Source organism: Muntiacus reevesi, chromosome 6 (assembly GCF_963930625.1).
Source record: "Muntiacus reevesi chromosome 6, mMunRee1.1, whole genome shotgun sequence".
NCBI classification, from domain to species: domain Eukaryota; kingdom Metazoa; phylum Chordata; class Mammalia; order Artiodactyla; family Cervidae; genus Muntiacus; species Muntiacus reevesi.
The window spans coordinates 47,571,680-47,596,734 of record NC_089254.1 but is presented as its reverse complement, the minus strand read 5'-3'; the positions used below and the strand labels follow the sequence as shown (position 1 = coordinate 47,596,734).

General features: G+C 38.4%; 1 gene segment (V, D, J or C); it reads left to right on the top strand.

Annotated features, from left to right (window-relative positions):
- Positions 1-5,289: 5,289 nt before the first annotated feature.
- On the top strand, positions 5,290-24,704 carry LOC136170603 (T cell receptor gamma constant 1-like). The segment is given in 8 exon segments: positions 5,290-5,415; positions 5,554-5,837; positions 12,285-12,342; positions 18,116-18,445; positions 20,004-20,078; positions 20,366-20,413; positions 22,171-22,221; positions 24,326-24,704. Coding segments are annotated over 8 exon segments (1,029 nt in total).
- Positions 24,705-25,055: the final 351 nt, after the last annotated feature.

Sequence of the window (25,055 nt, the reverse complement as noted above, 5' to 3'; positions counted from 1 at the left end):
GGTAACTGGGATGTCACAAGAAAATAAGCACAATTAAACCACAACTTAACTTTGTTCACTTTCAAAGGGTCACAGCTAACAGAGGAAAGGTCTTTCTGCACAGCACGCGATTGTTATCACACATACTCTAGGCTTTGGGATCCGGATTCCCCATTGTTTCTGTATACAGTCCCTCCAATGAGCTCCTGGGTGAGTTGGGAAACTTACACCCAGGATGTTCAGATGCTGCACCTTCACCCATGCTCACGGCCCTGAGGGAAAGAGCAGAGAGGACTCCTTGCAGCACTAAGGTCATCCCTGACGTTCCACCAGTCAGCCGTGGTCTTCCATGATCTGTGACTTACTGAGGCTGGTACATCTTGATTCATTTTCTCAGTGCAGATGGGGTGACACAAGACCCGATCCCTGAACCAAGCTGTGTGGACAGCTGTGAGATGCTTTCTTCCTCATAAGAACAGAGATATGGAGGCCCTAACCTCATCTGTGCAATGAAATCTCATACACTGAGCCATCTAAATCCCCCCAAAAGGAAAAAATTACTTCAAAGTCAACCCAAGAAAGGCTTACTGGGGCACTAACATCAGATGACAGTGTGATGAGTGAAAAGCAGAGGGTTGCTCAGCAATGTGAGCATGAAGAGCAGCTGTCGCCCCCAACCCAGCAAGTCCAGAGTAGGAGTCCATGCCCTGCACTCCATCCATCCAGCCCCAGAGGGAAGCAGGGCTCCATGGCTAAGGGCAAGGCTTCAGCTCGCACAATCTGATCTTACTGCACATTCAAGTCATATCCTCATTCCTCTTGTCTGTTGTTTAACCATATTTTCTATTAGGTAACTATATTAACAAGTATGACCCTCATTTCTATGTGTGTCTGTGTATTTCTCTAAAAGGCATAGGCATAAAATAATGTTCAATTCATAGTACAAGAGATAAAAATAAATGTATACTTTTTCTACTTTCTCTAATGGATCTTTTTAAAGGAAAATCTGACAGTCAACATATGAGGTCTTTGCCCTCCTAGGAGGACTGGTCGCATCCTTCTCATCCAGCCCGAGCATCGGGGGAGAACTTCTTCTTCAGATTAAAGTCATACACTGATGTTCGACTCAGGCCCCAGCTATGGTCGTGGTGTAGACGCAGATTCACTCCTGACACAAGATATTCTCATTGTGATGACACCACTGAAGTCTTGAGATTTTAGTCCATGGCCAGACCCTGGAGTTCCCTCTCCCCCTCTTTCCATATAAGAAGCTCCACCTGGGGAGGTCCCAGGCTCCCAGGGAGCCTCCAGCTGTACCTCAATTCTGTGGCCCATTCTTAGACCAAGCACAGATGGAGCTGATTAGATTTGTGTGGCCAGTTTCCACCCAAACCAGCACCATTTCCATCACACAAGGCTGGATTTTTCTTGAATGACAATGAATAATAAAAGGAAACTGAGAGATAACACTGTCTTCCCATGAAGCATTGAGTTGAACATTCCTGTTTAACAAAACAACTCATAATATAATTGAGTTCATTTTAATTCAAACTAGCTAAACACAAGGGAGAATGATTTCATAGAGTTGGTTCAAAATAAGATTACTCAGACTATTTTAGGCGATATGTCAAGAGAAAGCAATTATTTCATGATACATAGTACAAAATGGTATTTTTTATATGTATTCATGATCTATCTTGTCTTCCTGTTGTAATTCTAATACTTTAGGCCAAATACACAATGCAAAACAAGAAAAATAAAACTAATCATTTTGATATGTTCAGTTTTATTACTTTTTACAGTTGTACATATATTGCATGTTCATGAGCTAAAAATAGAAGAGAAATGTCCGATGTTGAAAAAATACTGAAGAAATCTGAGACATGAAACAAAAATTCCATTCTGCAAATCAAAATAGAGATTTTGCTTACAATGAAATGACATTCCAATATATTAAGAGGTCTTTTGATTAGAAAGACAGCACAAGACTTCTGTAACTTTTCATTAAGAGATCAGACAGTCTCACTGAATATAGGGGGTTCAAGGTTTCCCTAGTGGCTCAAATGGAAGAATCCACCTGCAATGAGAGAGACCTGGGTTTGATCCCTGAGTTGGGAAGATCCCCTGGAGAAGGGAATGGCTATCCACTCCAATATTCTTGCCTGGAAAACCCCTGGGCGGAGAAGCCTGTCAGGCTACAGTCCATGGGGTCGCGAAGTGTTGAACACGACCAAATGACTTTCACTTCACTTCATGACACTATCATACAAGCCATGAGCAGGCAAGACTTTAATGTATTGAATATGGTACCATGTCTGTGAGGTAATACAACAAATAAATTCTTTATTAGTCATTCAATAACATCATCAGTGGGTGTCTTCATTTCAACTTTCAAAAAAGGAGACCCCATCTGATAACTTTCAGTGAAGGGTCTTTCCATGCAGAAAAAGACAGAACACATCAAATATTTGAGGTGTAACATGAAAAGGCTAAAAGCTACATTTTACTCTGTGTTTTTATAACAAAGCTTATGTACCAAACATGAGCTTATGTGACAAACATGAGCAGTGACACTGAAGAGACCATGGTTGAGGTCACACAAGAGTTTATTATAAAGTATTTTAGAAAAGGATCTACTATTCACACATCCACATTTTTGCTTTATGTCTGAACACTGCTGTGGAAAGGAGGACGAAGTGTTTTGGAAACACTGATATAGGCAAGGCCTCTGTTTGCCAAGACTATGGCTGCCTCTGCCATCCTGTCTGTCCCTATAGCAGGGCCCCCAACTACTCCATTCAGCCCACTACTTTTCCTTTCTTTTAAAAAAAATATATTTTTAAAAATAAAATTGGCATAAAATATTACATTAGGCTCAGTTACACAATACAGCGATTCAATATTTGTACATATTTTGAAATGGTCACCATGCTAAGTCAACATCCCTCACTGAATGTAGATACAGAATCTTTTTTTCTTATAAGATTAAGTTTTAAGATCTACTCTTTCCCTTCTGTGGTTAAATAATTAAGCAGAGTTACGGCTTTTACAATTGACTGTTTATTTGCTCATATTAGTGAGGTTGAAATGTTTCCTTTGATGATTTGAAGGGACTGAATAAGGTGCCCTGACCTGGAGGCACGTGGAACCCGACTGCTGTGACTGGACCACAGCTGTCATCTCAGAAGCTCCAACACACTCAAGAGATGACCATCCTGTGTGGACCAGAGAGGATGCTGGTACAGAAAGGGCACCTAAGTCCCGGCTCTGCCCCTGCCAGCTGTGGGACCCTGGACCAGTCACCCACCCTCAGTCTCTCTGCCTCCGTGTAAGTGGAGACAAGGACAGGACCACCTCCCGGGACTGCTGCCCTTGCCGCCCTCAGAAGTTAGGGTTTGTAATTAAATCATGCCTGACATGGAGATATTCTGGCTACAATAAACAAAACGAACTAAGTCATCCTTATTTAGAAATGTGGGACTCTGATGTAGTTTTTATCCTTCACCAATGTATACCTATAAGGAAAATGTTTTAAAGATCCACATTATAAAAATGTGGCTATATAATCACAACCATATTCTTTAAATTTTGATTTGAAACTACTCAGGGTGGTACACGCAATGTAGTGTGAATAGCACTGCAAAGTCTTTGAAAATTGCACTATCTGGACCTGCCCGTTGAGAGCATTCCACAACTGGGTCAATTCCCGGCTAACAAAAAAACTCAGCACACTCCATAGCATTAAACACTGCCCAAAGTCCGTAACATGATATCCCAAATGTGCAGGATATAATCCCAAATTCCTTAACTTATAGAACCAGGAACATCACAACATGGTAATATAGAAGAGTCAGTTACCAGATGCCAATTCTGAGATATTGCAGATGTTGGAATAACAGAAAATTTAAAGTAGTTAGGATGATCATGAGAGAAAATGGAGAGGGAGGGAGAGAGAAGTCAAATCAATAAGAAATATAAGTAGAGAAATAGAAAAGGAAAGACAGGTGGTAGAGACAGGTGAGAAGACAGACAGAAAGTGACAGAAATAGAGATGAGGAAGGAAACTAAAACAGAGGAGAGATGAGGAGAGAGAGAGGGAAGAAAGTCAGAGCTGGAAAGAAAGAGAGCGTGCAAGGGTGGGGTAGCGATAGGAAAAAGAGAAGATCTGTGCAGAGAGATGGACAGACAGCGGGAGGTAGAGAAACAGGACGGTAGAGAAAGAACTGGTCCAGAGGCAGAGCTGTAAAGCCGTCGGGAGAGCTGTCTAACCCATGACATAATTAGGGGCACATCATGGTATTATATGCATATGTGTGTGTGTGTGTGTGTGTGTGTGTATGCACCACAGGTACTTTATTCTTCTGTTAACGGGCACTTAGGTTGCTTCCGTGCCTTGGCTGTTATTAACAGTGAACATAGGGGTGCAGCTATCTCTTAGTGTTTTTGTTTTCTATGGATAAACACTCAGAAGTAGAATTGTTGGATCATGTGGTAGTTTCATTTTTAACTTCTTGGGGAAACTTCCATACCATTTTTCATAGCGATTACACCAATTTACATCCCCACCAACAGTGCACAAGGGTTCTATTTTCTGCCCATCTTCAACACGTTATTTCTAGCCTTCTCAATAATAGCCATTCTGACATGGGTGAGATGATATCTCATTGTAGTTGTGATTTGCATTTCCCTGAATTTCAGAAAAAATATGTGTTTTAATTTGTCTGTTCCAACTATTGTGAAGTTTCTTTTTTTTCATGAAATCTGAACACTCTATATGAGGCAGCCTTTTACTTGAGGATGAACATGAATCCTCTCTCCAATTGATTTATAACACACGCACACACAGGAACACACATCCATTTAATTTTAAGGACAGTCAAATGTAGACCAACATAATCGATTTTAATTTCTTATAAAAAAAAAAAGCAGGTTCAGTTCTTATTGGATTCTCTGGTTGTTGCCTCAGAGTTTGCTTACAGGTGTAAAAGGAAAGGGAGTTCAGGGAAGGAATATAAAGATGTCACCGGACAAGACCGTGGCAGCAGCATAAACACTGAAATGCTGAACTGCAGGGAACTTAGCCCCATTCAGGGCTGCTCACCCCACTAGGCGACAGGCATGGCTCTCCTCCCCGCAGCTCTCATTTGATCCATCTGCTTGCAGTTCTGAGTCTCAGGGCTCAGGCCTCTCCTCTCCTGTAGGGGAGATGGCAGCTCCCAGCCTGCCATAGGGGGGCCCTCAAGAAAGGGGTTGGTGCAGAGAGGCGGGCTCCTCCCCAGGAGGAGGGGAGGGAGGATCAGCCTGGGATCAGCGGTGGTCTTTAAGAGAGATCCTCCCTGACTTCTCTGCCTGTCACTTCTGCTCGGAATCCCAGTCTAGCTCACTGCCCGGGCAGGATGCGGGCCGCAGCGCTGCTTCTGGTTGTCCTGGCTCCCGGTAAGGGTGTTGCCTGGATGCTCCTGGAATTTTTTCTGTTTTTTTGTGGTAAGGGGTAGGGGGCGGTGGGGAGAGGGTCGAACTAAGAAATCAGTGCTTCCTCTTCCTCATTATTTTTTGTTGGTTTTCCCATTGCAGTCATGCAGGTATCTTCCAACCTCGTGTTAATCACCAGTAGGACTGGGGAGACTGCTTCGTTCACCTGTGATCTGACACAAGGGGCCACCTATATCCACTTGTACAAATATGAGGAGGGGACGGCCCCCCGACGCCTCCTCTACTATGACAGCTACAACTCAAAACCTGTGTTTGAATCGGGAATCAGTGGAGGAAAATACCATGTTTATAAGAGCACAGAAAGGCGCTACACATTTGCAATCCTAAATCTGAAAGAAAGTGATTCCGGCATATACTACTGTGCCATCTGGGATGAGCACGTTGGTTCAGACTTCCTGTACACTGCACTGGAAATTTTGCTTGTGGCTGCGAATCACAGCCCTGATATCAGCAGCTTCTTCACTTCCCCTCCAATTTCTTTTTACTCTGAACAGAGAAAAACTCTGAACGCAATGCCCATGAATCAAACTTTATATTCCACGGCCACCCTCTCCCTCCCCACAATAGCCATAGTTTTTCCTAAAAACAGACCTCCATCTCCAGTCTGTAGGCAAGCAGTCTGGCAGGAAGCATATTCTCAGCTCTCCCAGAAGCTGGTAGAGTTTATATTATTTTCTCTTTAGGAAAGACAGAGAACCTAGGATTATCTGTTAGGGAAGATATTTAGGAGAGGAAAATGGAAAGGCTAGATAATACTGAACCATTCACTTGATGATTATCCAGAGAAAATGGCTGGGAATGGGCATCTTTATTATCCAGGAGTGTGAAGAATGAGAAATAATGGAATAAAAACTCGGACTTCTTGAACCTCAAGCTGATATCCAATTTATCTTTTGGACAAACTTATATTTCTCTTACATAATCAGCTAGAGCATGGTTGACCTAGTGAAAGTGTAGGGGGAAAAGTGTTTTAGGTGGTGGTGGTTGATGGTTTAGTCGCTAAGTCGTGTCCAACTCTTGAGACCGCTTGGACTGTAGCTTGCCAGGCTCCTCTGTCCACGGCAAGAATTCTCCAGGCAAGAATATTGGAGTGGGTTGCCATTTCCTTCTCCAGGGAATCTTCCAGAGCCAGGAATTGAACTCAGGTCTCCTGCATCATTGCAGGTAGATTCTTTACTGACTGAGCTACGAGGGAAGCCCCATTGTTGTATTCTACTTATACCCTCTGTTGAAGTTCAGCCCACAGCCAGAACTGTCTTAAACAAGTAAAGCCAAAGCTGCTTTCTACCTCCACTCCCTACCATTAACGAGGCCAAGTGCCAAACTAGAATGAGACTTATCCGATCATAATTTTCTCAAAAATTAAAATTAAAGAACACTTCAGGTGAACAAATCAATGAATGGTATATATTTTAATTGAAAAGTCATATAGCCAAGGATTGTGGCTGCCTTATTGGGCTAGGTTTAAGGAAGCAAAATTAATATTGAAATACAGAAATGCCAGCTCACGTGTATATGGTCTTTTGTGTATTGGTTCCTCCAAATTTGTACCAGTGTCTGAGCTTCTAGAACAGTGTTTCTCAAACTGTGGTCCATGCACCACCTGCATCAGAAGCGCCTGAATTGGAATAAAAGTGCATGTTCTGGGTGGCACTCAACACAGTGAATCAGAATCATGGAATGAAGGCTGAAAATGTGCATTTTTTTGTTAGGCTCCTGCTGATTCTTCTTCAGATTGATTTGTAAGTCTTGCTGCACCACCACAGGAATGCCTACTAGAACAGTATTCATGGTCTTATCCCCAACCCCAAAGTCCCATCAGTCTTGTTGCATAACGGGTGCTGCTGCTCTCCACGTCATCACATTTCTCCTTCAGAATCTCACAATCAAAAAAAAACAAAAAAACAAAAAAACAGTCTCATACCACAAGTCAAAGCTTCTTAGTTCTGTGACTGTAGACAGCAAGGAATTGGTCAGTAAGTGCACTGCATTTAGCTTGCTCTACTGTATCAGCAACCACATACTATAACTATTTGCAGCTTTAGGAAAGCCTGAAGCATAAATATATCTTCATTTATACTTTTCCAATGGCGTTAAGACTTTGTTCTGCACATTTGATTCCTTGATCCACTTTAGTTTGAATTTTTGTGTATGGGCATAAGGTAGCAATCTTAATGTGTAGATCCAATTTCTCCCCCAATTACTGACTAATGCGTTATTATATCACTGTTTTTCTTTGCATTTTATGATAACTACTTTACCATGTACTCACAGAACCCTTATGATCTCTCCCTCAGTTTCCATTCTCTGTCTCTGCTTATACAGGTCAATTTCTCTAAGGACACAGCTAGAGGTAGAGATACCGTGTATGTCCAAGAAACAAAAGCACATGTAGGATAAGCAGTATGCTATATGCAACCTGTGTGTGATTGAAGAAATCAGAGGAAATCAAAAATACTTGAAGACAATGAAAACAGGAAAACACCACAAAAAAATCTGAGGTTTACAGCAAAAGCTGTTCTAAGAGAGAAGTTTATAGTGATACAAGCCTACCTCAAGAGACAAGAAAAACCTTAAGCAAACAACCTAATCTTACACCTAAAAGAATTGGAAAAAAGAACAAATAAAACCAAGGGTAAATGAAAGAGAATAAATATCAGAGCAAAGTAAAATAGACTAAAAACATCATGGGAAAGATCAATACACTAAGAGCTGGTTATTTGAAAATACAAACAAATGGTAAACCTTTAGCCAAACTCATCAGGAAAAAAAGAAGAGAGAGAGAGAACTCAAAGATACTAAATTAGACATGAAATTAGAAGAAGTTAACAGCTGATATCACCAAAATATAAATGGCAATAACTCATTACTACAAATAATTACTTAGTACCTGGCAAGAAAATAGACTGCCTAGAAGAAATGGATACATTCCTAGAAATGTTGTAAAAGTACAAGTTCTCCAGCAAGAATATAAAAACAGGGGGTAAAAACCTCTTCAGCAAGTGGTGCTGGGAAAGTTAGACAGCTGCACATAAACCAATGAAGTCAGAACACACTCTCACACCACACACAAAAATAAACTCATAGTGGCTTAAAGATTTAAACATAAAACATGACACTATAGCTGTCCTAGAAGAGAGCATAGGCAAAACAGTCTCTGACATAACTCATACCAATGTTTTCTTAGGTCAGTCTACGAAGGCGATAGAAATAAAAACAAAAATAAACAAATGGGACCTAGTCAAACTTACAAGCTTTTTCATGTCAAAATAAACCATAAAAAAAAATAAAAGACAACCAATAGAATTAGAGAAACTATTTACAAATGATGTCATGACAAGGGCTTAATTTCCAAAATATGTGAAAGATCATACAACAATAACAAAAAACATACAACCCAAAGGCAAAGTGAGTTGAATACCTTAATAGACATTTCCCCAAAGAAGACATACAGATGGCCAGCAGGCACATGGAAAGATGCCCAACATCACTAATTATTAGAGAAATGCAAATCAAATCTACGACAAGGTGCAACTTCATACCAGTCAGAATGGCTATCATTAAAATGTCTACAAATAATAAATGCTGGAAAGGGTGTGAAGAAAAGGGAATCTTAATACACTGTCAGTGGGAATGTAAAGTGGTGCAACCACTATGAAAAACAGTATGGAGGTTTCTCAGAAAATCAAAAATAGAATTACCGTACGACCTAGCAACCCCACTCCAGGGCATATACCAGGACAAAACAGTCATTCGAATAGGTACATGTACCCCTATATTCATAGAAGCACTGTTCACAACAACCAGAACATGGAAACAGCCTAAATATCCATTGACAGATGAATGGATAAGGAAGATGTGGTACATATCTATAATGGAATACTACTTAGCCATAAAAAGAACAAAACACTGCTATTTGCAGCAACATGGATACAACTAGAGATTATCGTATTGAGTGAAGTCAGAAAAGAAAGACAAATACCATATGACATTACTTATATGTAGAATCTAAAATATGACACAAATAAATCTATGAAACAGAAACAGACTCATAGACATAGAGATCAGACTTGAGGTTGCCGACGGGGGGAAGAGGAGAAGAGGGATGAACTAGGAATTTGGAGTTGGTAGATGTAAACTATTACACTTAGAATGGATAAACAACAAGATCCTACTGTATTGCACAGGGAACTACATCTAATATCCTGGGATGAATAATAATGGAAAACAATGTTGAAAAAAAAAGAACGCATGTAGATGTAAAACTGAGTCACTTTGCTATACAGCAGAGATTGGCACAAATTGTAAATCAACTACGCTTCAACTTAAAAAAGAGAGAAAAAATTCTCCAAATTTCTCCATCTTAAAAATTAAACATTAAATAAAGGTGTCTCCTGTCCTCTTCACATTCCAAGCTTTTCTGCCCAAGGACTCAGTTAGTCTCCTACTCATAGCTCAGTCGGTAAAGAATCTTCCTGCAATGCAGGAGGCTCAGGTTTGATTCCTGGGTCAGGAGGATCCCCTGGAGAAGGAAATGGCAACCCACTCCAGCATTCTTGCCTGGAGAATCCCATGGACAGAGGAACCTCGTGTCCATGGGGTCGCAAGAGTCGGACCCGACTAACTTTCATTCATTGTTCTTTATAACTCACACTTTTAGATGTCTTTTAATACAAACTTAACTTTTATGGTGTTTGATAGAGAGCTATTTTTAATTCCAACATACAATTAATAGTTCATAACTAATTTTAAGACAATCTATCATTTCCCTACAATTAAAAATGCCTTAATTATATTTTTATATTAATATATGCTTGGAGGATTTGCGTTTTATTCGTGTTTCAGTATTCTTACTCCATTATCATGTTATGTCAGTAACTTTGCAATAAGGGTTAAGAGCTGCTATGCCAAATTAATTATTAAAAATCATTATTTTTAATAAAAATTTTAAAATTATTTCATATTTACTCTTTATATCAATTTAAAATAAATATAACTAGCTCACCCCCAATCTTTACAACAAGGAACAAAAAAATAAAATGTTACCTTAAGTCTCATTGGAATTAGTCTATTTATACACATGATTTTAAGAAGAGTTTGCATGTTTATGACATTGAGCTTTTCTTTCATGAATATGATATATCTCTCCATTGATGCAGTTTTAATTTTATACCCTTTAGTAAAACCTTATATTCTTTCTTCTTATTGTTCTTATATTTAATAAAACTTAATAATTGCATAACTCCTTAGTTACTCTTTTGCATTTTATTGCTTAAATCTTTCACGCATTTTGAAAAACAGACAATTCCTAAAGCTCCCGATAATTCTGCTCATGGTCTTGGAATAAGGAAAATCAGAGGACAAGTTTTCAGAAAGGGACTGAGGGGACATCATTCATGGCTACAATAGATGCAAAGGGTATATGACAGCCCCAAGTACTAACAACTTAGAATTCTCCATTTTGTTGTGTGGACATTCTGTGGATCATGAGATCTTATTTCCCCAACCAGAGATTGAGCCCAGTAAAAGCAGTAAAAGTGCAGAGTCCTAACCACTGTACTGCCAGGAAATTCCCATGAACTCTCAATTTAAAAAAAAAGAAAAACTATCTAAATATAATTGGCATCTGAATCTCTCATCCCCTCCCATTGTGTTGGACCTGTGAGCTGAGCTTCTGTGAATGAACAGTTGCCCAACATGACCTTCTCTTCCTTTCATCCTTGGGGCAGAGGAACTGATTGCTCACGGGATATAGACCATGAACAAGTGCATCTGGAGTAGACATGGGAATAGTAAGAGCCTGTCCTGTCTGGTCCTAGCAGATGGACATCTCATCTGTGCTCAGAGGAGCACTCAGCTGCTTCTGGCAATTTCTTTCCCCCTGCCCCAAGATGAGTGGCTTGAAATTACAGAATATCCACAAAGAGACTTCTTTTGACTATCAGAGAAATGGATATTGTTTTCAAGTTTTAGTTTAAAGAAAGTATTATTTCAATGGAGAGAGAATTCTGCAAATTTCTTCCTTTATCCTAGGAAAAATAATATTAAATAAGTCATCATAGGACTTATTTTCTCATTTCCCTTTACCTTGGTAAAGAATTGTGTTGCCCAATGAATGGAGAGCTTTGTTCATATTTTTCAAGTACACGTGTGATGGCTGATGGGGTATTTGCATTTGCAGTTACTGAAGGTATTCCTCCTTTTAGCAATACATTCCCACATCGCTAAACAGCCCTGGTGTTTGTGAGAAGAGAATGGGCTTTCAACCGATGCGAACTCTGAGCAGTTTCAACAGAACTGAACACCTGGAAATAAAAAAAAGTCTTGATTCTTTGAATACCGTTCCTGGAAATTTAGAAAACCAGGTGGTTAACCAGTTGGTGCCAGTGATGTGGTCTTTTCCTGTTTTTATACTTATCATCTTTCATCAGCGTTTTCAGTGATTACTACTCCTTGGAAAGCAGATATTTGAGTCCATTTACCTGAGGAAAGTGGCTTCCCCAGTGGATCCCTGAGTCGGGAAGATTCCCTGGAGAAGGAAATGGCAACCCACTCCAGTATTCTTCCCTGGGGAATCCCATGGCAGGCTACAGTCCAAGGGGTTGCAAAGGAGTCGGACACATCCTAGCGACTAAATAATAACAACAAATCTGAGGAAAATGTATAAAACATTGGATGCTGCGAAACCTATATCCAAGGACTTCCAAAAGAATTCAGAAGATCAAACTGCCAGTATGAAGTTTTTTGACTTCTAGTCACTTTATAAAGGTAGAAGAAGGCTGGATTATTGTAGGAGCTTTTACCATTGTGACAGCTCAGGCTGGAAGAAGATATTTGGAGAAGGAGCTATCATCATAGTAACTCCTCCTGGTAAGTATCATTTTTCTATTTTTATTGTAGTCATAAAATACTGTTAGATGCTTTGTAGAAACAACTTGGGGTCTCCCTGATCTGGCTGCCACATTCCTGGTCTCAGCATCTAAACAGTAGTTTTACAGCTATTGGTCACTCTATATGGAAACTAAACCACTTTGTAAATGGTTTATTCTTGTCCCTGCTTGTAAGCAGTTGAAATTTGTGTTCTAGGAAACACACACAAAATAGACTCAGGCTAGATAGTAAAGTATTCTGAAGACCATGTCTGTCTTATTGCTTCATTTATCTTTCTATATTCTAACATAAATAGCATATTATATCATCACATTGGTATGTTATTAGTTTGAGTTCCTTTTCTTTTAAGCAGTCTATTAAGTGAGAAACACTTTTCTTACTATCTCTTCTCTGTATTTTGAGATAAAATACTGTGCTCCTGAATCCCCTGCAAAACTAGTATTACTGATTTTCATCTCATCCTTAACAGCAGTGGAAGAAAATTCTTTCAGTAAATGATTACACAACATTGATAAATCTCACTTCTTATTACTCTAGCCTCTTAGAGGGAGGCTGAGATTATCTGAAATTCAAACTATCTCATCTCTTGTGAAATTGTCTGGACATGGACCAGTTTGTGAGCTCAATGAGACATTTCAGCTCCAAAGTTCACGAAAGTGTCTTCATGGCTGGGCATTCTCCTTTGCTCTTTCATTCTCTCAGCAAATATTTATTGAGGACAGTTTCTGTGCTGGGAGCTGCAGACAGAAGGATGAACAAGACACAGAACGAGTCTCAACACCAAACAACTTCTATTCTGGTGGAAAAGCATTCTAGATTTTGGTTTGAGACCTGTCTTCTATGGGCCATGGCTGCAGAAGGAGGACATCTTGGATTGTTGAGCTTGGTGTAATAGTTATTGCTTATAAAAAGCATACCTCTTGTTTGGTGGAAGATTTTGATAAAATGGCCTCAAACCATGCCATTAAAGAGAATTTTAATATTAGTTAATATTTCCTGAAGGATAGACACCATGATGTGTAGTTTCAATGCCTTATACTTTCCTCACCAGTAATCCTTTCATTCCCATTTTATAGATAAAGAAACTGAGGTTTAGAGAAGTTTAGTTACTTGCTAAAGTCACATGACTAGCTACTGTGGCAAAGTTTGGGAACCAGTAGAGATTTGTCAAAGTAAGAGGACTGGATTATTAAGTGATATTTGGAACATCAAGTCATGTTTTTATATCCTGAATATTTACCCTTCTTTCTGTAGCCTGACCTGAATTCTGTAACTATTAGTAATAGCTCATACTTTGTATTGCTACTCACATGTGAAAACAATGCTCTTGCTTTTTAATCATAGCACTGAAACTACATCTCTTCCCCTCTGAAAGATCATGTAAGTCACATGAATGTGCATTTATTAAACATTCAGAATATATGTCAGTTCTGTCTCAATCCAAAAGAAGTGAATTAAAAACAAGAAATAAGAAAGCAAGAAAAAATATAGTGGAATAGATACCCTATATTAGTTGACTAAAATAGCACACCAAATTTTCAAATATGTTTTCCCACCACAAAATTAGAAAAACGAACTTCAATGTGGGAGTCTTTAGTAGGAAAATGAAGTAAAAAGGGGACATTGCTTTCAATATCCAGTTTACAAAATGGAAGAAATGGTCTTCAAGCAAATATGTTTATACTCCCAATGCATCAATGCAAGGGGCACCAAAATGTGATGTCATTCATGAATGGTGGCCCTCAGCTGATAAGATGAGGCAGGCAGTGAAGCGATCCAACTTAACAACGAAGGATTTGAGTGCCAGGCATCCTGCCATTTTTGTGATCTTTTGTCCTAAGGCCCATACCTGGAGCTGCAAGCTGAACTTTGAGCATGAACTGGATAGAAGTCAATTTGAAGCTGAAATTTCTGGTAAAATCTTGAGATGCCCATAGTTTGTGCTATTGTTGGGGAAAAGCCATTTGTTGTGGACAGCAGAAGTGAAGTTCCATATACTGGCTGTATACATTAGACTTTAGACAATGTTCCCTTTGATTTTGTTCACCCTGGAAATGCAGCAAATATGACCAAAAAAATGACTGCCTATTATCTGGGTGTGTGAAGAGCTGTGATACGGGCTTGGAGAATCCCAGACATATCAAAACACAGAGGAATGCAAACAAGTCATTAGTTGCTATGGATCTACTTGTAAATCCCAGATACTGAATTCCCATCAGATAGGCAAGATTTGCTCCCATGATATTAAAATGTCATGTTGGACCACACAATTATCACAAATAAAAATGCTAATAATAATGTCAACGATAGAATAGTAATATTTATCATCTCTTACCTCTATATAATTTTTATTCAAATGACTTTTTCAGATCTTGTTTCATTTTGAGCTCACCAAAACACTAATAAGGATGTTCACTTGACTTAACAGTAGCACCGTCACTTTCAAATAAATAAGGTACCCAAGGCATTAGTTTACTTTATTTGCTCAACCACAGAGCTTGTTAGGAGCAAAATGAACTAGGACCAGAATCTTAGTGTCTTGAATTCTAAGTCATCATAGTTCTACTAGAATTTGAAGAAATCAGAGAAGCTCATTAGTCTAAAGTTTTTGATATGACCTGAATCACTGTGGAATAATTACATAAAAAACTTCAATGTTGGAGCAAAACTCATTGTCACAGGTAGGTATCATAAGAATATAATTTTTTTTCAAGGTAATAAAGGGAAGGTAAGAAACAATTAAATAGAAATGATATTTAGCAAAAATGGGAATGGGAATGGGAATTAGATGTAGAGATTTAGGAGAGATTTTACAACAAATTCACATAGTAAAGGAAAGCATAGACAATATTGTACAAATATTGTAATAGAATTTGGCTTCGTGTCTGTGTGGACTTCTATAAAAGGCTCATGTATAATGTACATAATCATCATGAAAGTATTTGGCCCGGGGTTGAAGTTTGTCATTACAGGTAAGTTTTATGAGTTAACATGTCTCCTTTTCTGATGTTGAAGGGGGTGTTTCCAAAGAAAGCAGGCTTTGGAGTCAGGCTGACCTAGAACTTCTGATTCACCACTAACTACATATGTGAACATGGAAGTTATTCTCTGGACTCAGTCTCCTAATCTGTAAAATAGTATAACAGTATTATCCAGCAGGGGTTGTATGAGAATTAAATGAGATAGTGTGATGAAGTATTTAGCATATTGTCTAATACATTGGTGTTCCTTTCTGGATAAGCCCATGGACAGAGGAGCCAGGTGGGCTACAGTCCATGGGGTCGCAAAGAATTGGACACAACTGAGCACCGTATGTCTTGTTGGCTAACACGTCATATGTATTGGATTGGTGTTTATTCAAATGTAAAGGGAAAATTGCATCCAAGAGGGAGAGTGTTGGCAGCCAAATTATTGATGAGTCGAAATTCTTCGGAGGATGCAGCTGTACGGTTAACTCCTCAAATGGAAAACTATCTTATGGTTCCCTCACACACACAAAGTTGAATTGGAAGGTATCTGTCTCTCCTTAGCAGACTTTGGTTTACATGGCAAGAAAAAAATGAGATTAAAATATGTTTATTTTTTATATGTCCTGTTGTTCTATGTGCTTTAAATCTTAATCCTTTAATTTAATTGATGTCATTTCTAACAACAACACTTATTAGCTCTAAAATATATAACCAGTAAGCTTGGGCATCATGCTCATACTTATCAGAAAAAAGTTTTAATTTATAAAGAAAATGATCAAGAAGTGAAGTCAATTAAATATAGATAGAAATCTCATGAATTAAAAATTCTTATTTAAGTATGAAAAAGCCCCAATTATTTAGTTTATAAAAGAAAAATGAGAGGGAAAAAAGAGGGAAGACCTAAATCACTATCAACAAAGTATATGGTTGGAGAAATACACAGTGTCTTGCTTTTATAATGTATAAAATACTACTTGTACTAAAAGCAAGATGTATAAAATTAAAATAGTACATTACAACCCAACTTTATTTACAGCATGAGTGAAAAATCAACACTATCTGCTTACTGATTTAGCAGAAAAACCTGGAACTTTGTTGCACAGGCAGACGTTCTCAAGAATTTTCTTTCCTTCTCCAATGAGAAGTCCAGTTTCTCCCTTCTTAAGGTATTTCCTCATGAAGGACTTTCCCAGTGGTCCAATGATTAAGACCACCTTCCAATGCAGGTGGCGCAGGTTCGATCCCTTGTCGGGATATATCCTTTATGCAGCTGGTGAAAAAAGGAAAATAGTGGCAGTAAAGCAGTTCAGCAGCCTTAGGGGGCAAATTCAAATTATAGGGAAAACGCCGAGAGCCAGAATCTTGTGTATTATTACTCAAGCTGAAACGTCAGTTGAAATTCCAAAATAAAATGTGCTTTTGGTGAGCATTTTATGAATTTAGGAAAATTCTAAGTAGATTACTTGATAAGTTTAGTATAAGAGCCTTTCTGAAAATACGTTTTTTTTTACATGAAAGTATAGTTAGTTCACAATGCTGGGTAAGTTTCAGGAGCACACCAAAGTGATTCAGCTTTTTGTGTGTGCGTATTATTTTTCAGGTTCTTTTCCATTAAAGATTATTACAAGATATTTAATATACCTCTCTGTTCTACATAGTAGGTTCTTATTGTTTATCTGTTTTATATACAGTAGTGTGTATCTGCTAATCCCAAATTAGGAGTTTGGGATTAATAATACATTTTTAATAGAAGTTTTGGAAATACTGTTATACAATCAAGGCACTGTAAATAACATGCTGCTCTACTCCAAAATCTGGAGTGGTTCAGGTATAAAATCAAGAGGTCATATGAAATTAGAAATAAAGAGAATCTCATCACTTCAGAATTGGCCATGGGATCCACATCTGGAGGTCAAAGTTCAACTTCATAGTATACATGTCAAGTACACATGGGTGTTGATTCCCATTCTCAAAAGTAACTATATTGTTTCATAAAACCGATAAATTTTCTCTGGGTATTTATTTTTATGGTTTATTTCAGAATCAGTTAGATGAAGACTGAGATTCCACAGAGCTACAGAATATGAGAATGTGTTATTTGAACAAAGAGAGCATAAATTGCAAAACACAGGATGGGAAAGGGAAGTAGTTTAGAAGCTAGCAAAGATTTTCACCAATACAGAAACCATCAGTTACCCAATTTCCCCCCGCCATCCCTATTCCCACCACCCACCCATCCACTTCAAAACAGGCTCCAGTATTATAGAACAAAAGAGATTTTTAAAAAAATTAATTGGGGACTTCCCTGGCAGTCCAGTGATTGGGACGCCTCATTTCCGCTGTAGGAGGCATGGATTCAACAGTAAACATGTTCATGAATGTTGGAAGTCTTGATGTGGGGTATTTATATGGGATATTTAAAAGTCATAATCCCATGGACAGAGGAGACAGGCAGGCTATAGTCATTAGGTCATAAAGAGTCAGACATGACTGAAGCGACTTGGCACGCACACAAGATGCACCCCATCTCTGCATATGGAGAAAAAATGAAGGTCAAGGTATAATCCTGTTCTGCTACTTAAGAGCCGTGACTTTGGGCAAGTTCCATGGAGACTTGAACTTCTCTTGCCATTGAAAATAAAACAGTACTAAGCACCTAGATGAAAGGCCACAGTGAGCAGTAGCCTTTTGTTCTTTTACTACTCACTAGGCTTTTCCAAGCCACAGCATGTTGGTGTTTCTTTAACCATTCTTCTTAATTACTATTCCATATTCCCTTACAGAGAGAAACCTTGCTGCAGACACTTCCCCCAAGCCCATTACTTTTCTTCCTTCAATTGCTGAAATCAACCATGACAATGCTGGAACATATCTTTGTCTCCTGGAGAAATTTTTCCCTGATGTTATTACAGTTTCTTGGAAAGCAAAAAATGGCAATAAAGTTCTGCCATCCCAGCAGGGAAATACCATGAAGACCAAAGACACATACATGAAGTTGAGCTGGCTGACTGTGACCGAAAACTCTATGGATAAACAACATGTATGTGTTGTCAAGCACACAAAAAATATAGGAGGAATTGATCAAGAGATTATTTTTCCTTCAATAAAAGAAGGTAAGTGCTTACTTCTTTCAGAGCTTACTGAAAAAAGACCTCATTGAGGGCATAAAATGGCTTATCAGAACCAAATCTGTATGAACAAGAACACATCCAGGAGAAAAAGGATAAATAAAACAACCATTGTAACTTTGTTTTCCTCCATTCAATAGTCCATTATCTTTTTTAAAAATTTCTACTTGTATGACTGTCTTTTTTTTTTTTACTTTATTCATGTCAGTTTCTATCGAGTCACAGAACTATAAATGTGATTTGACCTGTTTTTCCATATCTGGAAGTTTCTATATCTGGAATTGCACTGAAGTGTTGAGCTCTTATAATAAAAAAAAAAAAGGTCATTGATAAGAATAATTAAGATATCTAGAAAAGAAGATGCTTTTAGTGTCTACAGTAGTGGAATTATATTGTTTATAGGTTAATTTCTCTTTATTTCTGTGGCTTATTTTACAAGGTACTTTCCACAGGCCCTGTCTCATTTAATCTCCCATGATGATTCTTTGAATGCTGGCTCTGCCATCACTGGTACCATTGGTACAACTCTCTGCCAGTCACTTTCTGTCTGATCCTTATTTCCTCTTTGTAACATGGAATCCTCCAAAATACAACCCACTCAGTGTCACTGGAGGATTAAAGAAGATAATACATGTGAAGTACTTAAGCAAGTTATAGTCACTCTCTGGCTATTAGCCTAATTAAAACTGTTTTCATTATGCCCACAAACACCACAAATGCGGAAAATCAGGGGATGTGCATGATTTGGAAAGGTGTGACTGCTTTCCTTTGCTTAGACAGGAAGTTTGTCCGAGCCAGACTCTTTCAAATGTGGAATTCTCTTGGTGGACTCTTGGACTGGATGAATTAGACTGGGTAGCAACTCTTCACCTCAGCAGTGAGTGCTGACCATGCAGAGTAACCACTTTTTCTGATGATTTGTCTTTGCAACAAGTATTTCTCAAACACCTACTTTGTAGCAAACGCAGTGCTAGGAGCTATGAATACAGAAGGAAGACAAGATGCCCTTGGGTAATACCTTCCAGTGATGGTAAAAAGAAAAATGTAGCCTTCATGAACTTCAACATTTTCACATGTAGAAAATCATATATGAATTAAAACTATGAATTACATAGAATCAGACCAACTATTTTTGCAATTGTAGGGCTCATGTTTTTAATTACTGTCTCTCTGTCAGCAGGTTTTATATGTGTATATATATATACATGTATATATATATATATGTACTGCACATACATATACATTACAATATACACACACATATAAACATATGTGCATGCATGCAAAGTTGCTTCAGTCACGTCCAAATCTTTGCAACCCCTGGACTGTAGCCCACCAGGCTTCTCTGTCCATGGGATTCTCCAGGCAAGAATATCAGAGTGGGTTGCTGTGCCCTCCTCCAGGGGATCTTCCCAACCCAGCACTGAAGCTGTGTCTCCTGTGACTCCTGCACTGCCGGTGGATTCTTTACTACTGAAACATACTCACAGTATCGAATAATGGGCACAGATAATTCACTAATACTTTTTCTCATTTCTTGTAGTTGTCACTGCAGTTGTCCCTACTACTGAGCCTCCTACTACTGAGCCTCCAGATGATTGTTTGACCGATGAAAGCAGTAAGTTTTTGTACAGATTTGCCTTTATGTCATGCTTTAGTCTTTCTTTCTTCCTGATCTATTTATCTTTTGAACTTCTCTGGTTTAAAGTGGAAAAGATCAATTATCTGAAATTGTGGGGCTCATCATTGTTAGAGTTTTACTGATCATCTCTACTGTCATCTGTCAATAGATTATATACATATATGTATTATATATACACAGACACCATATTATACATATATATGCATGCACTGTAAAATAATGGGTGTGGACAATTGATTAATACTTGCTTCCTTTGCTTTTAGAAGCTACAGGTACTGGTTCTAAAAAAGCTTGTCTGAAAGATAAAAGTGGTAAGTTTTGCTTATGTTTGCCTTTAAGACATCCTATAGCACTTTTTTCCCTCCTGATCAATTATGTTTCTAAAAAATGTCATTTATTTATTTTTAAATGTAACAGAGATGAATATTTTGAATGATGCAATTCAAAAAACAGGCAAAATTTTTTAAAAATGATACAAAAGGTACAATTCACAAAGAAAATAGACATCATAAACAGACACCTAACAACAAAACAAAGATACCTAAAGGAATAATCAGAAGAAATATAAGGGAAAAGAAAAAAACACATCATCATAATGAGACATATTAACATTTCTCTGAGAATATTTTATCAAGCGCAGAAAAAATAAAGATGGGAGTATCTTGAATGATGTCATTAATAATTTAAATATAATAGACTTCTATTTATATTAATTTATATTAATCTTATATCTTATACAAATATATTTAACATTTTGTATCTCATACATTGTTATTAGATATCCGTAGGCCATTTAGAAAAACTGACAAAAAGATAAACATTACCAAACTTCTAAAAGTAGAATTTTTTTTGTCATTCAGTTATACACATATAGTACGTTTGAAATTATTTTGTGTTATAGGTTATTACAAGATAGTGACTGTAGCTCCTTGTGCTAAATAGTAAACATTTGTTTCTTGTTGCATATCTATTTTTTTAAGTTAGAAATCTAGCATTCTATTCAAACTAAGTCAAACAAATGAAATCAAAATGTCATAATTCAGATTGGCTGGGCAGATTACTTGTGCAAATTACATGTGCATGTAATGCACCTCCATTTACCATGTCACTCTGCTTGACCCCCCCAAACTGTATGTAATTATTTTATATTGTTAGGTTAATCATGTTCCCATTATGGCTTGCAGTTGTAATTATCTTTTATTTTTTGTTTGGTTATTTGTTGTGATAAGCATCTTTCACTATTGTGATTATGAAATGGCAACCCACTCCAGTGTTCTTTCCCAGAAAATCCTATGGACGGAGGAACCTGGCAGGCTATAGTCCATGGGGTCGCGAAGAGTCAGATGCAACTGAGTGACTAACACTAGCATTAACTATTACTCATTTAATACCGTTGTATTGTGACTGGTCAACAGGAAGATAATAGAATTCTATATCACCAAAACTACCATTTAATAGAAAAATCTGTAATCACTTTTTAAAATCCAGATGCATATTAGAATTATCTTAGAATTTTTTGAAAAATACAAATGCCCAGATATTGCTTTTTTTTTCGCCAGAGCTCCAGATATGTTTCTAATAAGCAACCACGTTTAAAAACAACTGGACTATATGAGGATCTTTTACTTTTATCTAGTTTGTTTCACTTTTTCAATTTCATATTTAGTGCTCCCATTTCATTTAGTTTATGTTTTCCAATTTCTCCATCTCTTCTTTGTTTTTTTTTAATGTTCTTTATCAAGCCTTTATCAAGCATAGTAGAAAAGTTATTGTATACATATATATAAATAATATGTATAATACATATATTTTAGAAAGCATGAATTTTTACCTGATCAATTACCTCCTGAACTTCCTTGGTTAATGTTAAGAAAAAGTCAATTATTCCTGAAACTATGGTGTTCATACATTTAATCAGAGTATCTCTTCTGTCTGTGTTAGCAGATCTTCTATTATATACACATGCATATTAACACACACATAGTTAATCACATATGTGCCACTGTCTAATAATGTATATGAATGATTGACAATACATTTGATTAATGCCTGCTCTCCTTCCTTCTAGAAGTCACTGCTGATACTAATTCTACAAAATCGTGTCTGGAAGGTGAAAGCAGTAAGTTTTGTCTTTGCCTTTGTGTCATCTTAGAGTACTTTTTTCCCTCTGGGTAAACTTACCTTTTGAACTTCCTTGGTTTAAGGTAGAAAAAACAAAATGTCTGGATATTGCAGAATAGACTGCATATTTTAAGTAAATCCATCATTCCTGAAGAGTCATCTTAACACATTAAATGCTGGTGTAAGATGACTCTAAATGAGAGGATGCACTGATACGTTCCCAAATTATTTCAACAGTGGACTTCACTCACTTGTGTAGATTTTGTTTGTAATAACTGGAGAAACTTGATATCAAGTTGCTTCTAGACTTTTTTTAAGTTTTAGCCCTTGCTGGTAACTAATACATGAACTGACACTTGCTGAGAATTTGATATACACAAGGCGTTGTGCTGTATCTTATGTGCATATTTTGTTTATTCATCAAAACACTCCTAGGAGGTGGTGCAACATTTTCCCGTAATTTTTCAATGAGGGCCTCGAGCCAAAATTACTTAAATCCCTTGTAGCAAGCAACACAGCTAGATCTGAGGACACTTACTCAGTTCTAGTTCTCTATTCCATCTCTAAGATGTAGAGCAAGAATCCTAAAACCAAGGCCCTGAGACAGGGTGGACCCATGGGCAGGGGATAAGTGCATGAATTTCTGACTATCACAGACAGGACTTTAACCCCAGCTCTTTTAGTATTAGTTGCACAAACGTGGGTACATTATTTCTATTTCTGGGCAACAGTGCCCTCTTCTGTCAGTAGGGAACAATTGCACCCAACTCTGTTACTACAAAGATTGTCCATGTGGAATGTCTCCAAAGGGTATCCATTTAGCTGGCGCAGGATCAGTACTAGTTGATGGCCCCTTCTCCCTACACGAAGGTTCTCAGTGAATTTGGAAGCACTGGCAATGGTCCTGCCCATCCCTCCTCCATTTCCAGTGTGTCAGGGGGCCCAGAACTCAGCTAACACCTGACCTGACTCAGGGCCATTGAGTTATGAGCATGTTCGCTCCTGAGATCCTTTCCACACCACATCCTAGTGATTCTGGAGTTCTGACTCCATGAAGGTAAAGCATAGAAAAGGGAAACTTATACAGGAAGAAACTCAGCCTTGTGGCCCATTGAGTAGCAAGTCAGGCCCAGTATCATTGTTAATTGTTTCTTGACATCATATATTTCTTGCAAAACTTCAAAGGAGAGTAAGTGCAATTATCCTATAACATCAAGGGCACAAGGTTAGATATCTAAGAAAGACAGGTGACTGAGGCATGAGCGCCTAAGGTTTCGGGGATTTTGGACTAACCACTCTCTTCCATTTTGTACAAAGTTCTCTTGACTAAAACCTTCCTCCCACCTCACTGTGTCACAACAAGATTTCCCTGGTTTATCCCCCTCATAGGAATCTCATTGGTGCACAACATGTAATGGCTCAGATGCTTCCACATCAGCAATTCAACTTGCTATTTATGCTTAACTTTGATGTCTTGAATATTTATTGCCCACGGAGATGCAGGACTACAGAGCCGCTAAGAATACCTTAGCTCAGATTCAGGTTGCTGGGATTGAAATATGACTTCTGGTGCTTTCGAAATGTGTCGCACCAAGAAAATTATTTCTCTCTGTCCTTAGTTTACTGGTAAAAGGGAGTTGAAAGTGATAATCTCATAGGTTATTTGAAAACTTAAATAAGATTAGAATTTTGCATGCAAAGCTCTCAGAATAAGCGTTTGACATTTGGTTAGGGGTTAACAAACATCATCTGTTATTATTACTCAGAGGTGTGACGGGGCAAAAAATGCAAAATGCTATTTATCACAAATATTTTTCCCATTTGGACTCATTCTTTAAAAACACAACCTTGCTTTTTAATATTTTGAAAGGTTCTGCTGCATTTAGTTGAGGTTGTTGATCAACTTGAATTGTCAACTAGATTCCGAGTTGTTCTGGTGGTGGTGGAGCTCGTGGTGGTTGCATCTGTTTTCTTTGGGTTTGGCGGTACAGGGGTGCCACTTGTTTGCAGATCACCAGAAATTAATCGTTGTGACCACTTCCGTGAATATGTCCTCTCCTCTCAAAAGAACACTTGAAACTAACCAAAATGACTGCTCCTAGGTACCCTGGAGCTGCAGCTGATGAACACCTCTGCCTATTACACCTACCTCTTACTCCTTCTCATAAGCGCAGTCTACTTTGTCATCATCACGTCCTGTGTGTTTAGGAGAACAGGCATCTGCTGTGACGGGAAGATCTCGTGACAGAGAGGGCACCCGAGAGGTCAACGTCCCTCCATCATCTCCAGTCCCAGAAATTCTCTGCTAGCTTTTTGTTTTGGGTGAGCTCAGTTCAGATGTGTATTTATCTGTGACGTCATACTTGTCCCGCCCCCAAGTCCTTTCAACGCCTGCGCCATACTGTGGGCAGCTCCCTGCCTCCTCCCTCCGCCCCTCCACCCAGACCGACCCTGCCCCTCCCGGTCACACACCCTGGAGAAGTCAGCTTTGCTGCTCCAATTCTGTACTCAGATTTTCATAACATGCACAATAAATGAAAAAGAATCACAAGTCCCCTTTTGTTTGTGTACTTTAATTTCATGAAATCTAACCAAGGTGAGCTATCAAATTCAGCGCTGATTGCAATAATGGGCAGCACCACACTTCTAGGTCTTTCACTGAGATGGTGGTTATGGTGCTTTCTCTGGGGCACCGGCTCCAAGAGGACCGGGGGAGCCGGTCTAAGAGGAGCCAAACAAAGGCGCCCACTTTCCTTCTGTTTCAGAGTCACCAGATGCAGAATCATTGGGACATTCGGATAGTGACAATATAACACTGTGTGTGCTTAGATC